The sequence below is a fragment of the Rhamphochromis longiceps genome, linkage group LG15 (genome assembly GCF_057381845.1).
Source record: "Rhamphochromis longiceps isolate RC_006_pf linkage group LG15, R_longiceps_female_GT1.1, whole genome shotgun sequence".
Taxonomy (NCBI): Eukaryota; Metazoa; Chordata; class Actinopteri; order Cichliformes; family Cichlidae; genus Rhamphochromis; species Rhamphochromis longiceps.
Window position 1 is genome coordinate 7753356 of NC_140571.1, and position 17105 is coordinate 7770460.

At 42.1% G+C, this 17105-nt stretch overlaps 2 protein-coding genes across 3 annotated transcripts; one reads left to right on the plus strand and one right to left on the minus strand.

Annotated features, from left to right (window-relative positions):
- Positions 1-775: 775 nt before the first annotated feature.
- Positions 776-13249, minus strand: gpatch2 (G patch domain containing 2). Of its 2 annotated transcripts, none has more exons than XM_085382074.1 (10): positions 13042-13249; positions 11981-12224; positions 11057-11607; positions 10172-10236; positions 9031-9228; positions 6913-7033; positions 6561-6600; positions 6237-6301; positions 6022-6110; positions 776-3364 (listed from the first exon to the last, which is right to left on the minus strand). In XM_085382074.1, exons 1-10 carry the CDS (start codon positions 13089-13091, stop codon positions 3195-3197), a joined length of 1593 nt encoding a protein of 530 aa, XP_085238200.1. In that variant the 5' UTR covers positions 13092-13249; the 3' UTR covers positions 776-3194. The 2 variants fall into 2 exon arrangements, with proteins under 2 accessions (XP_085238200.1, XP_085238202.1); XM_085382076.1 differs by having other exon boundaries at positions 11060-11607; positions 13042-13248.
- A 798-nt stretch (positions 13250-14047) lies between these two features.
- On the plus strand, positions 14048-16884 carry LOC146651972 (uncharacterized). The gene has a single exon (XM_085382693.1). It carries the CDS (start codon positions 14153-14155, stop codon positions 15791-15793), a length of 1641 nt encoding a protein of 546 aa, XP_085238819.1. The 5' UTR covers positions 14048-14152; the 3' UTR covers positions 15794-16884.
- Positions 16885-17105: the final 221 nt, after the last annotated feature.

Below are 17105 nucleotides of genomic sequence, written 5' to 3' on the forward strand. Positions count from 1 at the left end.
CACGCACACACACTCCCAACACACAAAAATTTCATAAACACACACATTCCCCTCACCCTCCCTCCCTCTCTTTCTGTTCTCAGCGTCTCACTCTGATCCAGTGCTGAGTTTACCTGCCTACCTTGCTCGCAGGGGGAGTCCTGAGAGAGTGTGTCAGACAAAAAGTGTGTCTAAGAGCAGGGGTGGGTGGTGGGCAGACTGTTGGAGGGGTGAGGGAGAACACAAGCCAGCGTACCCTTATATGCAGAGGGAGGAGGTGAGTAGAAGGGAGGGTAGAGGACACACAGGGTTCCTGTATTCCCACAGATACAGAGGAGGGATTTCTATTGCAGCCTTGCAAAAGATGGGAGAAAAAGAGAGGAGGGAAGAAGACAGAGAGAGCAGGAGCATCATATTTCAGTGATGTTGAGTCAGCATGTGCATGGGATGTGTGCGTTTATAGAGTTGGAAATATTTCGAGGCCACGTTCTTATTTGCAGAAAGCTCTCTTCATCAAAAGGGAGCTGCGACCGTGCCGTCTCAAGAGCAACCAGAGAAGAAAGTTCTCCTGGTTTGTACTTAAAGGGCTCACATCCTGATCAGAGTAAGTTGCCTCATTGATGATGTACGTTTTACAACTTGATTTCAGTGTCCTAAACGACTGCGGATCCTGATGCTCTGTTCAACCAACTTCAAAGCCTCAAAAATATTGGTTTAACTCCACAGGACGACTCTCAAAATTCAATCCCGTTGTTGTTAATATGGGTAAATTAGTAAAAGAAATTAAACACTTAAATGCTGCATAAACTGCTGCTTTATTAAACCACTAATCTACATAATACTATGCAATTAAAAAGAGCCCATCATCAGGCCGAAAAAAGAAGAAACACAAAACCAGTCAAAGTTCTATAGGCAAAAAAAAACAAAGAAAATCAGCAATTTGGTACATTTTGGTGTAAGGAAGGCGCTGGTCAAGAGAAAAAGGCCTGAAAAACAACAGAAGAGAAAATTTGACAATCGCAGAATTCCTTTTCCTTGACAAAGAAAAACCTTTTCACAATAATCCAAGACAGGAACACTCTCCAGGAGGTAGGTATATCATTGTCAAAGTCTACAATCAAGAGACGCCTTCATGAAGGGAAATACATGGGGTTTACGACAATGTGCAAACCAACCCCTTCAGAACAAGAAGCCCAGATTAGACATTTAAACTATTAAATTTTTTTTTAAACAAACAAAAAACATAGATGTTCCTAGTGGAAACAGTTGATTTATGGAGAAGATAGGAAAGGCCCATTATCTACAACATAACCACAGTGTTAAAGCATGAGCATGTATGGTTCCAGAAGAGCCTGGTTACTTGGAGTGACGTGCTGTAGTGATGATGATGTGGCTGCTCACCGAAGCAGCAGGATGAACTGTGAAGTGTACAGAGCAATAGTCTCTGTGCAGATTCAGCCAAATGCTGCAAAGCTGATTGGACAGCGCTTCACTGTACGGATGTATAATGACCAAAACATACTGCAAAAGTAACCCAAGAACTTTAGGTCAAAGAAATGTAGTGCTCATAAAAATGCTGAGTCACCTTAACCTAAGTAATCAGGCTTTTCCCCCCCTTTCTTCAAAATCCATCCTCTACCTGGGGCTGCAGTAAAAATGTAGAGATTTTTTAACAAATTATAATCATCAGGAAGGTTACCTTTGAGCCTTCTTACAAAAAAAAGACAATCTAAAATCAAATTAATAAACAATTAATGCGTTAGACTTTTTTGCTTAGTTTCAGATTTAACAGTTTTGGTTTACAGAGGCTAAATTTCTACTGTATACCCTTTTCTTCCACATCAGAGCTCCACTCACATGTCTTTAAACTGTCACGAGTTTAATGAGGTAAGTTAGGTCCTAAGGTTAAAAGCTGTTCAGAGGAAATACTGCTACACTTTAAATATCCTGCACCATTTCTAATCAACATCTTTCTATTTTTTTTCTGGCCCCTTGATCTCTCAGCTGCACTTAAATTTACTTTAGCTATATATCCACAACAATCCGCTGTGTCTGGCCAATATGCTAATGGGGTTAAATTACCCAACAGCTGCATAGTAAATAATACAATTAGGTAAGCAGCCAACTTATTTTAATAAATGCGTCTGACTTCCTGTGTTGTGCCGCAGATGTCTGATTAGACGTTAGCCAGCCCGCACTTCCCCACAATCCTGCGAAAAGGTCTAATCAAGCAAATTAAGCGGAAAGCACCGGTTAAACACAGGTTCCTTCCTTCAAGAGTGTGCACTGAAACGCCAAAATGCTCATATCATACCGTGTGACTGTGTAAAGTCACAGAGCGTGCTTACTCTTGGCTACGTTTGCAGCAACACTGTTTAAAAACCTTAAATTACGTTCAATGAAACGAAAAGCAGGGTGTGGTGAAACTTCGGGCTTCGTGTGCAAATCTGTGCATACTGGTGCTAAATGAAGAGAAATTTGTAACTTGGATTTTCAGCCTTTTTCTTTTTTTTTGGGAGAGAGATTAAAAACATTCTCATGACAAGATTTCTCCAATTAAATCAACAATTAAGAAAAAAAAAAAAAAAAGGAATTGGGCGAGGAAAAACATCCAGATATCCAAACTTACATCAATAAAGCGTACCCTAAATTCATTACAATTAAAAAAAAATAAGAATAATCTTGAGGTATAGCCTTCTCAAACAATTGATTTTAAAATTATTGTGCAACATCAGACAAAAACCCTATCATTGATTCACTAACCAACACAGCCGACTGAAGAACCATTGCTGTCGTCACTGGCGACCTGAAGCAATACTATTTGTATGTAGTCAACAGCACCCCAGTTCTCTGACCAGTAACACTGGCATCTGAGGTAACGGATGAGACATCACATCACATCACTTTCTCCAACATGGAGTTTCTCAAGAAGACGCATTTGCCATTCTTGTCTGTGGATCACTTTCCGTCCTTTACTTTCACATGTTAAGGAGTCTGTGCAGAGATCTCAGTCTTCTTGCAGTTTCCCCAACATGGGAAAGTTTAATTTTTGTTTCATCTCAGGTCGTTTGCTATGATGAGCAGCGTCCTTCTCTTGTTGTTCGTGCGCCTGGATTATTCCAGACCTTTGTGTGTGTGTTTTTAGATAACCCTGAGGAGAATTTCATCTCGTCCCTCCTTGGTGGGGTATATTATCCTGGCCTCACTCTGGGTGTTCAGCTGAAACCCAAACCCGTGCCTTTAGGTCTCTGGGTGGCCCGGATGGGCTCGGTAATGCCTCTTCCCTCAGGACCCAGGCCCATCCCTGGACTCCAACCCATGGTTTGCAGCATGCGGTTCCCCATGTTGGTCTCAGGGATCGGAGGTGCGTTCTCCCCGACCACTCCTGAAAACAAAGTTCACTGATTAAAGAAAGCTAATAATTTCTGTCTACGCATCCTCACTCATACCATGTTAAACACTACGTACAAGTGTCAGCTATAAAGGAGATCTTCAAAGCAGCTCAGACAATGTACGCGTGAAATGAGTAAATAATAAAGTTAGTTTGACGTGCCCCACAAACAGTTTAAACACAAAGCTAGAGACAGTTATAGCATATAGCATTATAGTAAACAACATAACAGGAAATTCAATCACAGGTAAGTGGTACATAAACTCTTCTGATTACTTTCTCTCATCTGTAGACCGTAGCCATCAACAAGCAACAAATTTTTTCCTCCCCCAAATAAAGTAAGGTAGACCTGCCTTTTGTCCTTAGTGCCTTATTGCTATGTATTACTATTGCTATGTCTGTGAATGGAGTTCACAGTGTAAGGAGTGCTTCGAGTACTAAGTCAGAGTAAAGAACGGCTATTTATATAAATTTCAGTCCATTTAGCTGGGACTGTACTAGAAGGGGAAAAAGTACTGGTGGCTGCCAGTGATACCCTCTCAGTCTTCTGGTAGATGTGCATATGGTATGAATGTAGGTGACATCTTTGTTATCATAGGAAACTTGACCTCTAACCTTAATCTTAAAAATAAATAACTGGTTTATAAAACGATGACAAGATACATCAGAGTCAAGGAATACATGCACTGAATACATGAAATTCCTTGAACTACACAGGAATAAATTGGCACCAGAAAAATGTTAAATAACTAGTTTGTCATAGTACTATCAAACTGCTAGCTTTTTTTTTTTAGTCATATAAATCGAGGACAAAACATCTGAAATGTATCCAGTGGTTGGAATATTGAGGCAAAACAGCTGTTTTGAAGCTTTTTGAAGTTGATATGTGCAAAACAATTAGGTCCAATATTAGATCTGTTATGTTTTAATCACACAAGCTTAGAGATCGCTCAGTGAAAAATTTGTACATCTCAACCAGTTTGTGGCTGTCGGCTGTAGCCAGGGGAAATCGGTTGCAAATAAGGTGCTGCACCAAAAACCATCTTGTATTTGCTTTGGTTGCAACACACTGTCTGCAAGAGTGCAAGACTGTCTCGCTTCAAAGTTAAAGTAAAGAATGCGCTCGGCAAGTAATTTGCAGACAAGCATGCAAACTAGTGGCGGCCTGCTTGCGAACAAAGCAATTGCAAGAAGGTTTACAGTGCAGCACCATATAGGTCTTTTTACCTACTGTCAACCTACTTACAACCAGCAACCACTCGCCAACCTTTTTTTTAACATTATACATTTAATATGTGGCAAAACATTTTATGCTTTTTAGTCACTTTTAAAGAAATTAGAAGTGAAAAAAAAAGTTACTAGCAGTATTTTTTGGATTTACAATACATTAACCCTAAAACATTAAAATCCTCTTTCTTATTTACAGATCTGACGTTCTGTCTATCTGGTGGTTCAGCTTTAGTATAAACGTAACCATGTAATTGACTTGGCCACATTTTCAATGGTGTAACAAATGCAAGCAGTGAAGGGAAGATCATCCGTGTCTGTCTCAGACACTGATCATTTTGTCCTCCCTCTTCCTGTAAGTTCCCAGTCCAGTCACAGAGTGCAACCTATTACCCTTTTTAATCCTCCTTTCATTTGTATGCAGGGCAGAGTAAAGCTGCAAGCTCATTTCCAGACGCGACCGTCTGAGGGTTCGAGCACGCCAGGAAGGACATTTGGCCTCAGAGTACAAATATGCGCCAAGTGAGTGTCAGATATGTACACAATGCAACACTGAATATGCCACAATGATACTTTGGCAGCCCAGCAGACAGTGGTAATGTTTTCCATGTGCTTGCTGGGTGTTGCCGCCCTATTTAACTGATTTTATCCAAGTTTTTAAGCAGCCACCTTAAATAAGGACCTCATAAAGTTGAAATTAATCTTTGGTTACACTTTTTTTTGTCTGCCCAATTTCTTTAATGTGTGCTCCATTTCTTCTGTTTTTAAACACAAATGCTTACCTTTCTGTTGGACCTGGGCATAAATTAAAGAAGCCTGCACCTGAGCCAAAGCATGCATGACTCTTTAACCCACAAGTGACAGCCAACTTAATCTCATAAAACACTTCAGTACACTAATGTGGATACAATGTCAGCGTTTAGGTATAAATTACAATCAAAAACAAGATAAAGCTCCAAACTAAATACATTACAGGGCCAACATTAGCATTAACTCGTCCTTCCTCCTCCAAAAGGATAAACTGGCCCAGAGGTAAGAGGAGTAGTTTTTTTTTGGAGGAGGTGGAGGGGATGAGTGGAGGGCCTAACGGCTAATCCAGTATCTCTGCTGTGGAGCGTGATTTAGCCAGCTGACTCTTGTCCAGCAAAGCTTAGGAAGGAAAGGGCTTTATTAATGAGAGAAGGTTGTGCAGGAGGGAGGATATGAAGGGAGAAAGATCCGCTTTCTCAAAAATATGCAGCTAAAGCGCACACTTCATCCCAGTCTGTACAGCAGAAGGTGTGAAGGAAAGCTTGGACACATTGAGCTCAACGAGGAGGAGGGGGAGGGGGAGAGGAGAACAGAAGAGAGCCAAAAATACAATAAAAGGAGCAGTTGGTATAAAGTGCCAGATGGTGTGCTAGGTGAAGCTAGGTGTTCAATACCTGAAGGTGCAGTGGAACCAAGGGGGGCTGCTTTGCGCCTCCGCTTGATATCCCCTGTGCAGAGCGAGCCGAGGTGTCCGCTGGTCTGTCTGTAAAACCAGTCAAGACACGCAAAAATATGATAGCACCCATTTGATCTTAAATAACAAGAAAAGTTCTCATCCCTTAACAAAAACAAACAAACAAAAAACCCAACGAAGTCAAACTGTTCTCACCTGCTTGCTGTTTTTACTGAGCAGGTCCTCCGATGCCCTCTGTCTGAGAGTGGGTCCCAGTGCAACTGAAGGGGCAATGAGGGAGACACAAAAGAGCGAGTTACCCCTGGAATGAACTTTGTATTCTGCATTTTAAAGTCATTTTGGAGGCTTTTTTTTTTTTTTTTGCCTTTTTTAGGTGGGTGTAGAGAGGATAGGAAAGCTGGGGAGAGAGCACAGGTGAAGGAAGGACAGTGAATGGCCTCTGAGTGGATTCAAACCCTTTTATTCCACAATAAAAGGAATAAAAGGGAAAAAAAAGAAAGAGAGAGAGAGACAGCTTACCTGTCCGTGTTCTCTCCTTGAGCCTGAGCTGAACCACGGCCTGTCGGAGATATTATGGTATCATTACACAGAAACTATTGCTTCTCGTCAACCACAGAAACTAGTGCAGATCTCCCAAAGAAAACAGGATTATCAAGATCTTTCTCACATTAGCTAACACACAGGCAAAAGCTGAATGAGGTCTCATCATGCTTCTCTGTTGTCAAATAAAATGCTTTTATGATGTCAGTATAAAATTTATCATATCCTGCAGGTTTTTAAGTTACTTTTATTAATTCTTCAACACCAAGGTTACTTATTTAAATAGCATCTTTCATAAAATGGAAAAAGTGATCATGCAGAAAGAACTCACTCGTGGGTGTCCTGAGTTTGTCTGCTCAATCTTTCGCTGAAGCCCTGACTGGAGGTTCCCTGCAGCCCTGCCTCAGGTACCTGATGGTTGCCATGAAGGCGGCTCAACCGGGCCTGGAAACCTGACAAACACCAGCGCAGGTTCATCATTATTTAACCTTACGATAAGATCAGTGAAATCACTCAATCGGTTGGGTCAGGAACATTTCAAGGTAACAAAACACTGATACATCTTTTGAAATCCCAGCTTATATTTCAACAGGTTTGTAAACAGAGCATTATCCACTGGAAGCTGAGGTAATCTTAGTATGATGTATGGAATTCAACAAATTTATTAGACCACCTGACAATTAAATAGTCCTAATTCACACATAATTACCAAAACGCTTCATTTTTATGGCCTCCTTCGGAGCTTTCACAGAAATGGAAGCATACTGGAATCACCACCGTAGGTGCATTTCATCTAGCATTGAAACATTCTGGAGCTTTTCTTGGGCATAAACACAACAATGCTGACCAAAGAGATTAAACTTTAACTTTTACAGCCACAGTACCTTATTCCAGGCATCTGCAGTCCAGTGTTTGTGCTCCTGGATGTCTCAACAATGGCTTCTTAGCAGCTAGCCTTCTCTTTAAGCCTCGTTTTTTCAGCCCTCTGCTTATTGTCATCCTGAAGACCTTTATATCAGTAGTGATTTTCTTTCTGCCTTTAGTACTTAAAACTTTGAAGCACTGCACAGCTGTTTTCTGCCTCTTCCTCTGCACATTTTCCAAGCATCAGTCTCAGCAATTGATTGGTCCACAGCATACATGACCACACTGTGAGAACACTTTAAGTCTTGCCCAATGTTGTCTCAAAGCATACCCAGCATCAAGAAGTGCTTTAATGCAGACTCTTTTCTTTTCATTGAGTTCTCAACGATTTACCATTTTGAAAAGGATCGATGGATTTCAAACTGAATTCACTCATTTTTCTGTTTAGGAATTCAAGTGAATTAATTTGGCATCTTAATCAAAAATAAGCAACTTTAATATTTTTTCTATGTTTTTTGTAAAACAATACATTTGAAAAATCATGGCTAAGAACAACAATTATATTTTAACAATCATTTTGATTAAACAGCTTGCACATACTGGTGGATAATCCATTGCAGAAACATAAAAAATGGTTTTGGTAATGACAGTACCTTTAATGTAGGGTGGCTGTGGCATAAACCTGTGGTCTAACAAATCTGCAAAGTTGCTCCAGCTTTACGTCCAGCAACTATGCTGTGTGATGTGGGCTCCAGCTTTTGGGCACTGATGTGAAGGTTTCAGCTGAACACCCAGAGTGAGGCCAGCACCACGTTGGTTGGAAAATAGGTAGGAGATGATATGTCACGACTAACAAGGTGTGAAGGGGGGGGGAAGCTAGGTTAAAGGTACTGTCATTACCAAAACTGGAGGACACTCGAAAGAAAGCTTCATGCAGCACAAGTCTGAAAAATGTTCTTTTTGGTGCTGAACACTGCAAACAAAGCCTTTCTTCAGAGATACTCTCTTATTCCACACATCAGTTTATTGCTGTAATGCTGATATGTCAGTGTGAACCGTTTGCCTCCTAGTGGTCTTTAGTGAGACTGCAACAACTTTTCACTACAGTATCTTCACTTTGCCCCTCATACTAGATATTATATTACATTATATGTTAGAAAGCTACTCCTTCCATCTGCTCCAGCTAGGGGGCACCACAGGAGATCGTTGGTTTCGACCTAGTCCCCGTCCTCTCTCTGTCAAACCAACCACATTCATAAAACTCCTCTTTGCCCATCCTCTTGCCTAGGAGCATCATCTTCACATCCTTTTCTCAATGGAGCAGCATATCCCAGTTCTAATCCAGCTCAGAGAAATTCAGTACATGCTTGTTTCTCCCAGTGCAAATCTGGGCATCTTTAAACGAGCTAATGACTCCTTACATTCTTTTACATACAAACCTACAGTCTGTTCTTCACCCCTCTTTAGAGCCACCATTGCTTTGGATGGTTGACCAAAAAAGGGAGGGGGAGAAAAATAATTGCCATTGTGTCCAAGTTTCTAAGTGATTCAAATGTGACTGTGAAAGCAAGCACCAGAAGCCTACCTCTCTGTGCCCCAGGGCTCATGAGTGGGAAGGATCCAGTGAGAATGCTGTTAAAGACAGGGTCGGCTAGATCCAGCTCCTCTGACCCAGTCTCCCTCTCCCACCAGGGAACAACTCCTGCTATCCCACAAGCACCCCCGGGCCCCGGACCGGAGCCCGGCTCACCCTCGTAGAACCAGTCACTCTGCTCATCGTCACCTAAAAGAAGGAGTATGAAAAATGGGACCTCACAGAAAAGCTGCTTAAACTCATATACAAAATGAAATAAAAAGCAATTTCACCATATTTAGAAATAACTGGGACGGATCAATAATCAATAACGACAAAAGAGGAGAACACAGTTTCTAAAAGCTAGCAAGATGTTTGAGAGAAGTGCTTTTATGTTGTTTTTACACCTGCGCTGTTTTTTGCTGTTTAAACTGTACTCTGGTTCATTTCCCCCCTCAGTCCAGTTCACTTGTGCAGGTGTTAACAGGGTAATCGCACTCAGGTACAGAGCAAACAACCACACCAAACGCTTTTAGAGGAGGTGGTCTAAGTCCGATTCCAAATGGCGTGTGAATGCAATCTGAGTCAACTACCAGGTGCATGCTGCAAGTCTGAACTAAACATCTTCACATAGCCAGGAGTGCTTTGCATTCTGGGGTGCGGCAGAGTACCATAGTTATTCACAAACAGTACAAATAGTCAGTGCGTGTTAGCAACTAGCTGTAAAATTAATGTAAATTCCCCATGTTGGACACTCAGCCAGAACACAGCACCTTCATCTTCCTGTACTTAGTTTTTTTGCTCGAGCTCCAGACAAAATAAGTGGACTAAATGTTCTTATGTGGTTTGTACTGACCCATTTTGGTTCACTTTGACTTTTTTTTCTGCGTCAATAGAAACCAAACCACAGGAAAAAGCTACAAGTTACAAGTACAAACTCATCAACTGACTTGGACCAGGGTATGCGAGCTATAGGTGTGAAAATACCCTAAAATTAGATTGCATGCACTTCCTACAAAACACAACCCAACACAACCACTGTGTGCAGATGCGGACCCTTACCCTTTCACAAAATCCTCACTTCTGTGTGCACTTCTATGCAACATGCCAGACAGTTTTTGACACATACCTCAGTACACATCTCAGTACATACCTTGCCTCCCCTCATCATTTGTATAGAGGCCTCCATCACTGCTGTTACTCACACTGCTGGTCTCACTGAGGAAAAAATGGTAGAAAAGGAAATTCAACCAAGTGTTTCTCCACTGCATAACTATATCACAAATCCACATATATCCCATGCATTTGCAAATAACATTAATGCTAATAAATAATACCTTAGACACTTTGTGATAATATAAAACACAACAGTAACGTAAACTCCCCCATGTTGAACTACTGCTGGCAACCTTAATCTTTCCTCTGCTCTGCAGCCTTGATGAGCTCAGCACAGCTATCCACCTGGTGGCAATTTTTGTTCAAGTCCCCCTTCAGCTCACAAATGATCTCAAGAGTAGAATAAGGACTACCTCTGCCAGCTGCAGTTCATGATGGAAAAAGCCTGTCTAGCCCCAGGATGAGAGACTCCAGACAGTTCATTACCATCAAAGCCACAACAATAACCTTACTAGCCCTACAACGAGTAGGGAAACGCTAGATGGTAGTTAGCAAGTTTCCATTTAGATTTTTTTCTTCTTTTTTTCAACTATTTTTCATTCAATAAAATAAGTTCCCAATACATTCTAAATGAAAGCAGCCATCAAAGAACATGCATGAGAACTAACTAGTCTGGAACTGGCAACATTTTAGCTTTAAATAGTCGCTTCTTTTTGGTGATCTATGCACCAAACACATTTCAGACATTTCAAAAACATTTAAAAAAAGATATTAATTTTAGACAACCAGCCCCAAACACTCCCTTGCCTGCAGTACCACAAATTGACACTAAGACTCCATAAAAATCGCACACAGTAGTACATACAGAGGGAGCTACAACATCGGGAATTACGAGGCATAAAAAGAAAGGCAAAACACTAACCACCTGTCACTCATGTCCTCATCCGAGCCCTTTTGCTCCTCCAGCTCCATCTTGTCTTTGGACCCGTCTGTTGGAGAACAGACGGGGTCTTCACTCTCCACCACAACCCCTTCATCAGCAGCTTCCACTCCCAGCCGGTGTGTCGCCAGTTTCCTCTTTTTTACTCTGCTTTTGTTTCCACTTGGCTCTACCAGTCCACCTCCGCAGAACTCCATGGCACCTCTTCCCTCACTTGCACCCAGTCTATGTGGCTTGCCACCAACACGGGCTTTGGGTACAGGCGGTGGCCCAAGCATAGTGGAGGTGGGAGGTTCTGGATCTATGGGTGGGTCCACAGCCATGCGTTTGACCTTACGTCGTCGCCTAAGGCTTCGAGTCCCCTCTGCTGAGCCCAGGACACCCAGGTCATCCGGCCAGAGCGGCCGTTTACTTCGCCCCATGTCGGCTGTGTAGGGGATTCGCCGTTTGGGGCCAAGTTGTTCATCTGAGTCACTGTTGTCACGGGCATGGCTATTGGCAGCAGAGACAGCTCCTGTACTGGCACGGTAGTCCTGCAACAAATGACACTGTGGTGAATACCAGGCTGTGATGCTGATGCTAAATTAAGACACTTGCATCAACACGAGTATGTCAGCTAAGACAGAAGCAACAGCAGTGGGGCCAGATTTATGAAACACAGACACATTTTTACCCAAATAAAAATGTTTGCTATTGTCCAAAACGCCACACTATTTTAATATATTTTGGATCCCCCCCCCCCCAGTTACATTTTTCTCCTCTTCTCAAAACAACTACAGCAAGCCAGATAACTACATCCTCAAATGTAGTAAAACTGGCTCAGCTGGTCTTAGGTAACACTGTTGACACAGGGTTTCAAACAGATGTGTCTTGTCCACAGTCCCTATTCAATTCACCCTATCTCACCTTATGTTCCTCCACACTGGACTCTGAACCCTCACTGAGGTGGCCCGTCTCCCACGGTGGATGTGGGTTGTCTGAGCGTCGTTTCCTACCCCTCCGCTTCCGAGCCTGTCTCTTTAGCAGACAGCCCACTGCCAGTGCATGGTCACCTCCATCACCAAAACCACCACGGGCAGCTTGCTCTGAGCTCTCCTCCAGCGCTGACACCAGGTCATGGACCAGCTCGTCCATCGTTCGGCGAAAGTGCCTGAGATTAAGCAAAAAGGAGGGTAAATACAATTTTATCTCACACCAGGAGTGGACAATCAGATACCTAAAGCACTTACAAGCACTAACGATTTCGCGTGTGCACGTGTATTGGTATAGAGTATAAGAATGTAGCCATTATGTGTAGATTCCTATTGATGGGCAAACCGCAAGGAAACTTAAGAGACGACTCCTGACTAAACAGATGCAAATTGAAATGCTATCACGTCAGCTAGCTGTCGATAAGCCCAATTGACGGTGACAACTTTGGACATGGGAGTAAGCTAGCTGTAAAATATCTGAGACTATAGCCTGGTGATTATTCACATTACATAACGTCCATGTCTTCCCAGCAAGCAAAGCTAGGGCTAACACACGATGGGTGCACTGCTGAAAAACAGTATTAACAAATCTCAGGCGATACCATTTAACAGCCCGCGATTGTGGGTTGCAAGGTTCTCTAAATCGACGCTTGCTTTAGTTTGCACTTTAAGTTGTTAGCTTCGAGGGCTAACGTTTTCTTGCTACTTAGCCAAGCCCTTCCAAAACAAACCCTGAACTACAGAATTTAAAAGCTGACCAACTGCTGGTACGTAACAGCGTTAACATGTAATAACACTCACGGCATTAACTTATACTTAGTTTAAACAAGCGCCGCCAAAAAGTAAACAACAAACACACCCTAAAATATTCAGAAGAGCTTAGCTGCTAGCCTGTTAGCGCAGCTAGCCTTTTCTCTGCCTCTAGCCGGCTGATTCACGAGAGTGGAGTGGACGTGAACAATATGTTACGTCTCCGCGGTTTCAAACACCACCTACCAGCCAGTTCCCGCTTTGCCGATGGTTTTTAGATTAGCTGCACGGAACATGAAAGCCACCAAGTCCCCGCTATCCTTAGCCAGAAACAACGGACAAACACTGACACGCCACTGAAACCATTCTGACACAAAAGCTAACGATCAGCTAACTGGATCAATATGCGACAAGAGGAGGACACCGTGAAAGCAGCAGCAAGGTACTGTGTTGCCTTTGAGTGCTGAAGAAAATCTACAGCATTGCGATGGGAGAAAGAGATCGTCAGAACATAATAATATTAAGGAGCATTATAATTATTATATTTAAATACGCCAAAACTGGATAAAATATATGTATGTATGTGGTTGATAACAACATGTCGTATCTATAAATATTTGCGTACCATTAACTGTCATGTATGTACACAATAACTGAAAAGCTGCTGTTGCAATAATGTACATGAATGCAACATCAAGCGCTTGACTTCCACGTGTATTTACCTGTATTGAACACTAGAGGACGGTGTAGTATAAAACTGGATCCATGGTTGAACTCTGCCCTGATAGCGGCTGGAGGAGGACTATCCTCCGCCTGTGGGCACTTTGGCACGAGCGAGGTGCCCACGGCAGCACCCGCTGCTTGTTGAGAGTAAGAGCAACAAGCGCTTTCACGTCAAAAGTCGTCATAAATTAAGCCTCCAATAACACCAGAAGCTAGTCGCTTTTTAGGGAAAAAACGACGCTAAGGGGGTTTGAAAACTCCCTAAATATAGTGACAAAATCGCTAAGTTGGCAACACTGTTTTCAGGGTATTTAAAAAAAATTCAAAACAAAACAAAACCGTGCATCTCAATGGTATTCTCTGAGCATGCGCAGAATTACGCACAGTTGTCATGTGATCCTTTGAGCGAACAAAGGATCAAAGGCTCAAAGAGCGCTGACGTCATATTCGCAGCCACAAAAGTCTATAAATACCCCCTCTTCACCTTTGCAAACACAGTTTTCTTGGAACATTTTCAGAAACGGCGAGTTGTGTTTAGCAAACCAGAAACTTTTCAGAAAGGGACTATTTTTAAACTTAAACAATTAAGCAAACATTTTTTCTTGTGACACTTTGCATTAAAACGTTTAAAGAAATGTCACACGAAACATTTAATAATTCACAGTCTGACGGAGAGATTCGAGAGGAATCACAAAGACTGTATGGGTTGATGGAGAGAGAAATACCTGACCCTATGGAGCTTCAAATGAAAATTCAACAACTCCAGTTGGAGTTGAGCACCCTAAAGCTCAAAAAGAATTATTATAAAGATAATTTCCATCAGTCAAGAGATGAGCTTAAACACGTGAAGGCTCAGGCTAAAGAAAATCAGACACAGGTGGAATCTCTGGAGGCTAAACTCCAGGAACAGGAAAAGTACGTTCAGACAATGCACCATGACTTTTTGGAAAAGGCGGAATCTCTCATTGAGCAGAACAGCAGCATTGCTGCTCAGTTGTCTCAGATTCAAAGTGATAAAAACGAGCTAAAGAGACAGAACACAGATCTCAAGGACTCTTTAGAGAGACTTGAGCAGCAAGTGGGAGAAGCTCACCATGAAATAATAAAAAAAGAAGAGATAATAGAAAAACAACATAGGAAAGTATTTCGGAAGACAGAACTCACAGTTGAGCTGAAAAGAGAAATTTGTACTCTTCAGCGTCAGGTGAGACAGACACTTGATGAAAAGCAGTTGCAGGTCAAATCTCTGGAGGCTAAAATGCAGGAGCAGGTTAGCACAATTCAGAGGATGCACCGTGACTTTCATGAAAACAAAGAATATTTCCTTAAGGAGAACAGCAGCATTACTGCTGAGATAGACAAATTAAAAACAGCAAACACAAATCTCAAGAAACGTTTGCAAAATCTTGAGTATCAAGAAAAGACAACAGAAAGTCTGACACTGCAAATATTTTGGCTGGAAGAAAAAGTCAAAAAGCAAAATTTCAAGATTGTTCATAACAAAGATCTCATAGATGAACTTTATGAACATCTTAAAATGAAAAGAGAAATAATTAATAATCTTAAGGATGAGCTGAGACGGGAGGAGGAAGAAGAAATATTAGCTGCTGTTCACAACATCACTGGTGAACCTCTGCAGCTGGAGAATTTTGCTCCTGAACCCGAGGAGCTTGTTTCTCCTGTCTCAGAACCATCTCCTGATGTGGTCCCGACACAGGAGAATCTTGCCCCTGAACCCGAGGAGCTTGTTTCTCCTGCCTCAGAACCATCTCCTGATATGGTCCAGACACAGGACAATCTTGCTCCTGAACCTGAGGAGCTTGTTTCTCCAGTCTCAGAACCATCTCCTGATGTGGTCCCGACACAGGACAATCTTGCTCCTGAACCTGAGGAGCTTGTTTCTCCTGCCTCAGAACCATCTCCTGATGTGGTCCCGACACAGGACAATCTTGCTCCTGAACCTGAGGAGCTTGTTTCTCCTGCCTCAGAACCATCTCCTGATGTGGTCCCGACACAGGACAATCTTGGTCCTCAACCCGAAGAGCTTGATTCTCCTGTCTCAGAAGCATCTCCTGACGTGGCTCCGACTAGTGGTTCATGGCGTCATGGTGCCAAACGCCTACTTAAAATAGGTTTAGGCGTTGCCGCAGTAGGCCTTATTATACCTGCAGCTTACTGGGGCTTTTCAAAGCTTAACAGTGATAGCCTATTTAACTCTGTCTGTGGCCTCCTTGAGCCATATTCCTACCTTGATGATCGATTAGTCCCTTTTTAAAGACTAGTAATGATGGACTGCTTTTCATCCACAGTCCAGAAAATCATACGTTGTTCATGTTAGACAACATGAGCAACATTTAGCTAACTTGTGCTCTCATTTTTCTTTTCTTTTGCCTCTCACCCCCCAACCAGTCGCGACAGATGGCTGCCCCTTCCTGAGCCTGGTTCTGTCAAAGGTTTCTTCCTGTTTAAAGGGAGTTTTTCCTTTCCACTGTGCCTAGTGCTTGCTCACAGGGGATCATTTGATTGTTGGGGTTTAATTTGCTTGAACTAAAAAACTTCAACATTCTGGTGAGGGGTTCACATAGTAGGGAGCACTACAAAAGCTACAAATCTTTTAAAAAGATTTGTTAGCAGCAAATAAAAATAAAGAAAACTATTTTTGAAAAACATCTCTTACGGCTCTGTTTATTTGCTTAAATGAACACATATTTTTTGTCATAGAAGAATATACATTGTCTTAAGTATTTAATCATTTTAAATTTAGCCCTGCGCTGCATGAGATAAACTGAGATGAGATAAACTGTGGCACAGACGGCTGTCGGCCTGGCGAGGGAAAGTTCTTCTTCAACCTCCAAACTGAACCCAGTTTGTTACTCGCAGCATCGCAAAATTAGACACAGCAATTTCTTAGAGTCTGGTTTAAGTCCTGAAATGACATCTCCTTACCTGTCACGGTTCTGGGTCAGTTTGACCCAGTATTTTGAGTTGTTATGTTTTGGTGTGTTTTTTGCATTATGGATTGTTTTCTTATTCTCTTGTGGTGCTTTTGTTGGTTATGATGATGATGATGATGATGATGATGATGATGATGATGATGATGATGATGATTAATCTATGTTTTAGTTATTCTTGTTTAGGGATAGGTTTTGTGTTCTCATGTTTATTGCTGGTTTAGTTCAGTGTCTAGTCTGTCTCTCTCTGTCCAGTCCGTGTCTTAGTTTAGTGTGTATTGTTTCCTGTTTTATTTTGAAGGATTGTGTCTTATGTCAGTGTGTCCAGCTTCGATCCCCTGACTCGTTAGCCCCAATCTCTCCCAGCTGTGTCTCCCTCCTGTTTTCCATTCCCTGATTACTTCCCTGTGTATATTAACCCTGTGTTTGCCCTTCCTCAGTGCCACATTGTTGTACCATCGGATTATGTCTGTGTGTTTTATACTGTGTTCACTACCCTTGTTCAGTTCATGTTTTAATTTCTCCAGCAATAAAGTTGAGGTTTTGAGTTACAATTCTGTGTTCGAGTCCTGCATTTGGATCCTCATTTCTGCCTGCCCGCACACAAAGCCCTGACATTACCAGCATAGAAGCATT

Excerpts from the sequence above, each read along its gene's own strand:
- gpatch2 (XM_085382074.1), bottom strand. The coding sequence starts at position 13,091 with ATGTTCCGTGCAGCTAATCTAAAAACCATCGGCAAAGCGGGAACTGGC. Across the intron at positions 6,111-6,236 it reads TCAGTAAAAACAGCAAGCAG|ACAGACCAGCGGACACCTCG; the intron begins GTGAGAACAGTT and ends CTGGTTTTACAG. Across the intron at positions 3,365-6,021 it reads TGGTTCCACTGCACCTTCAG|GAGTGGTCGGGGAGAACGCA; the intron begins GTATTGAACACC and ends CTTTGTTTTCAG.
- LOC146651972 (XM_085382693.1), top strand. The coding sequence starts at position 14,153 with ATGTCACACGAAACATTTAATAATTCACAGTCTGACGGAGAGATTCGA.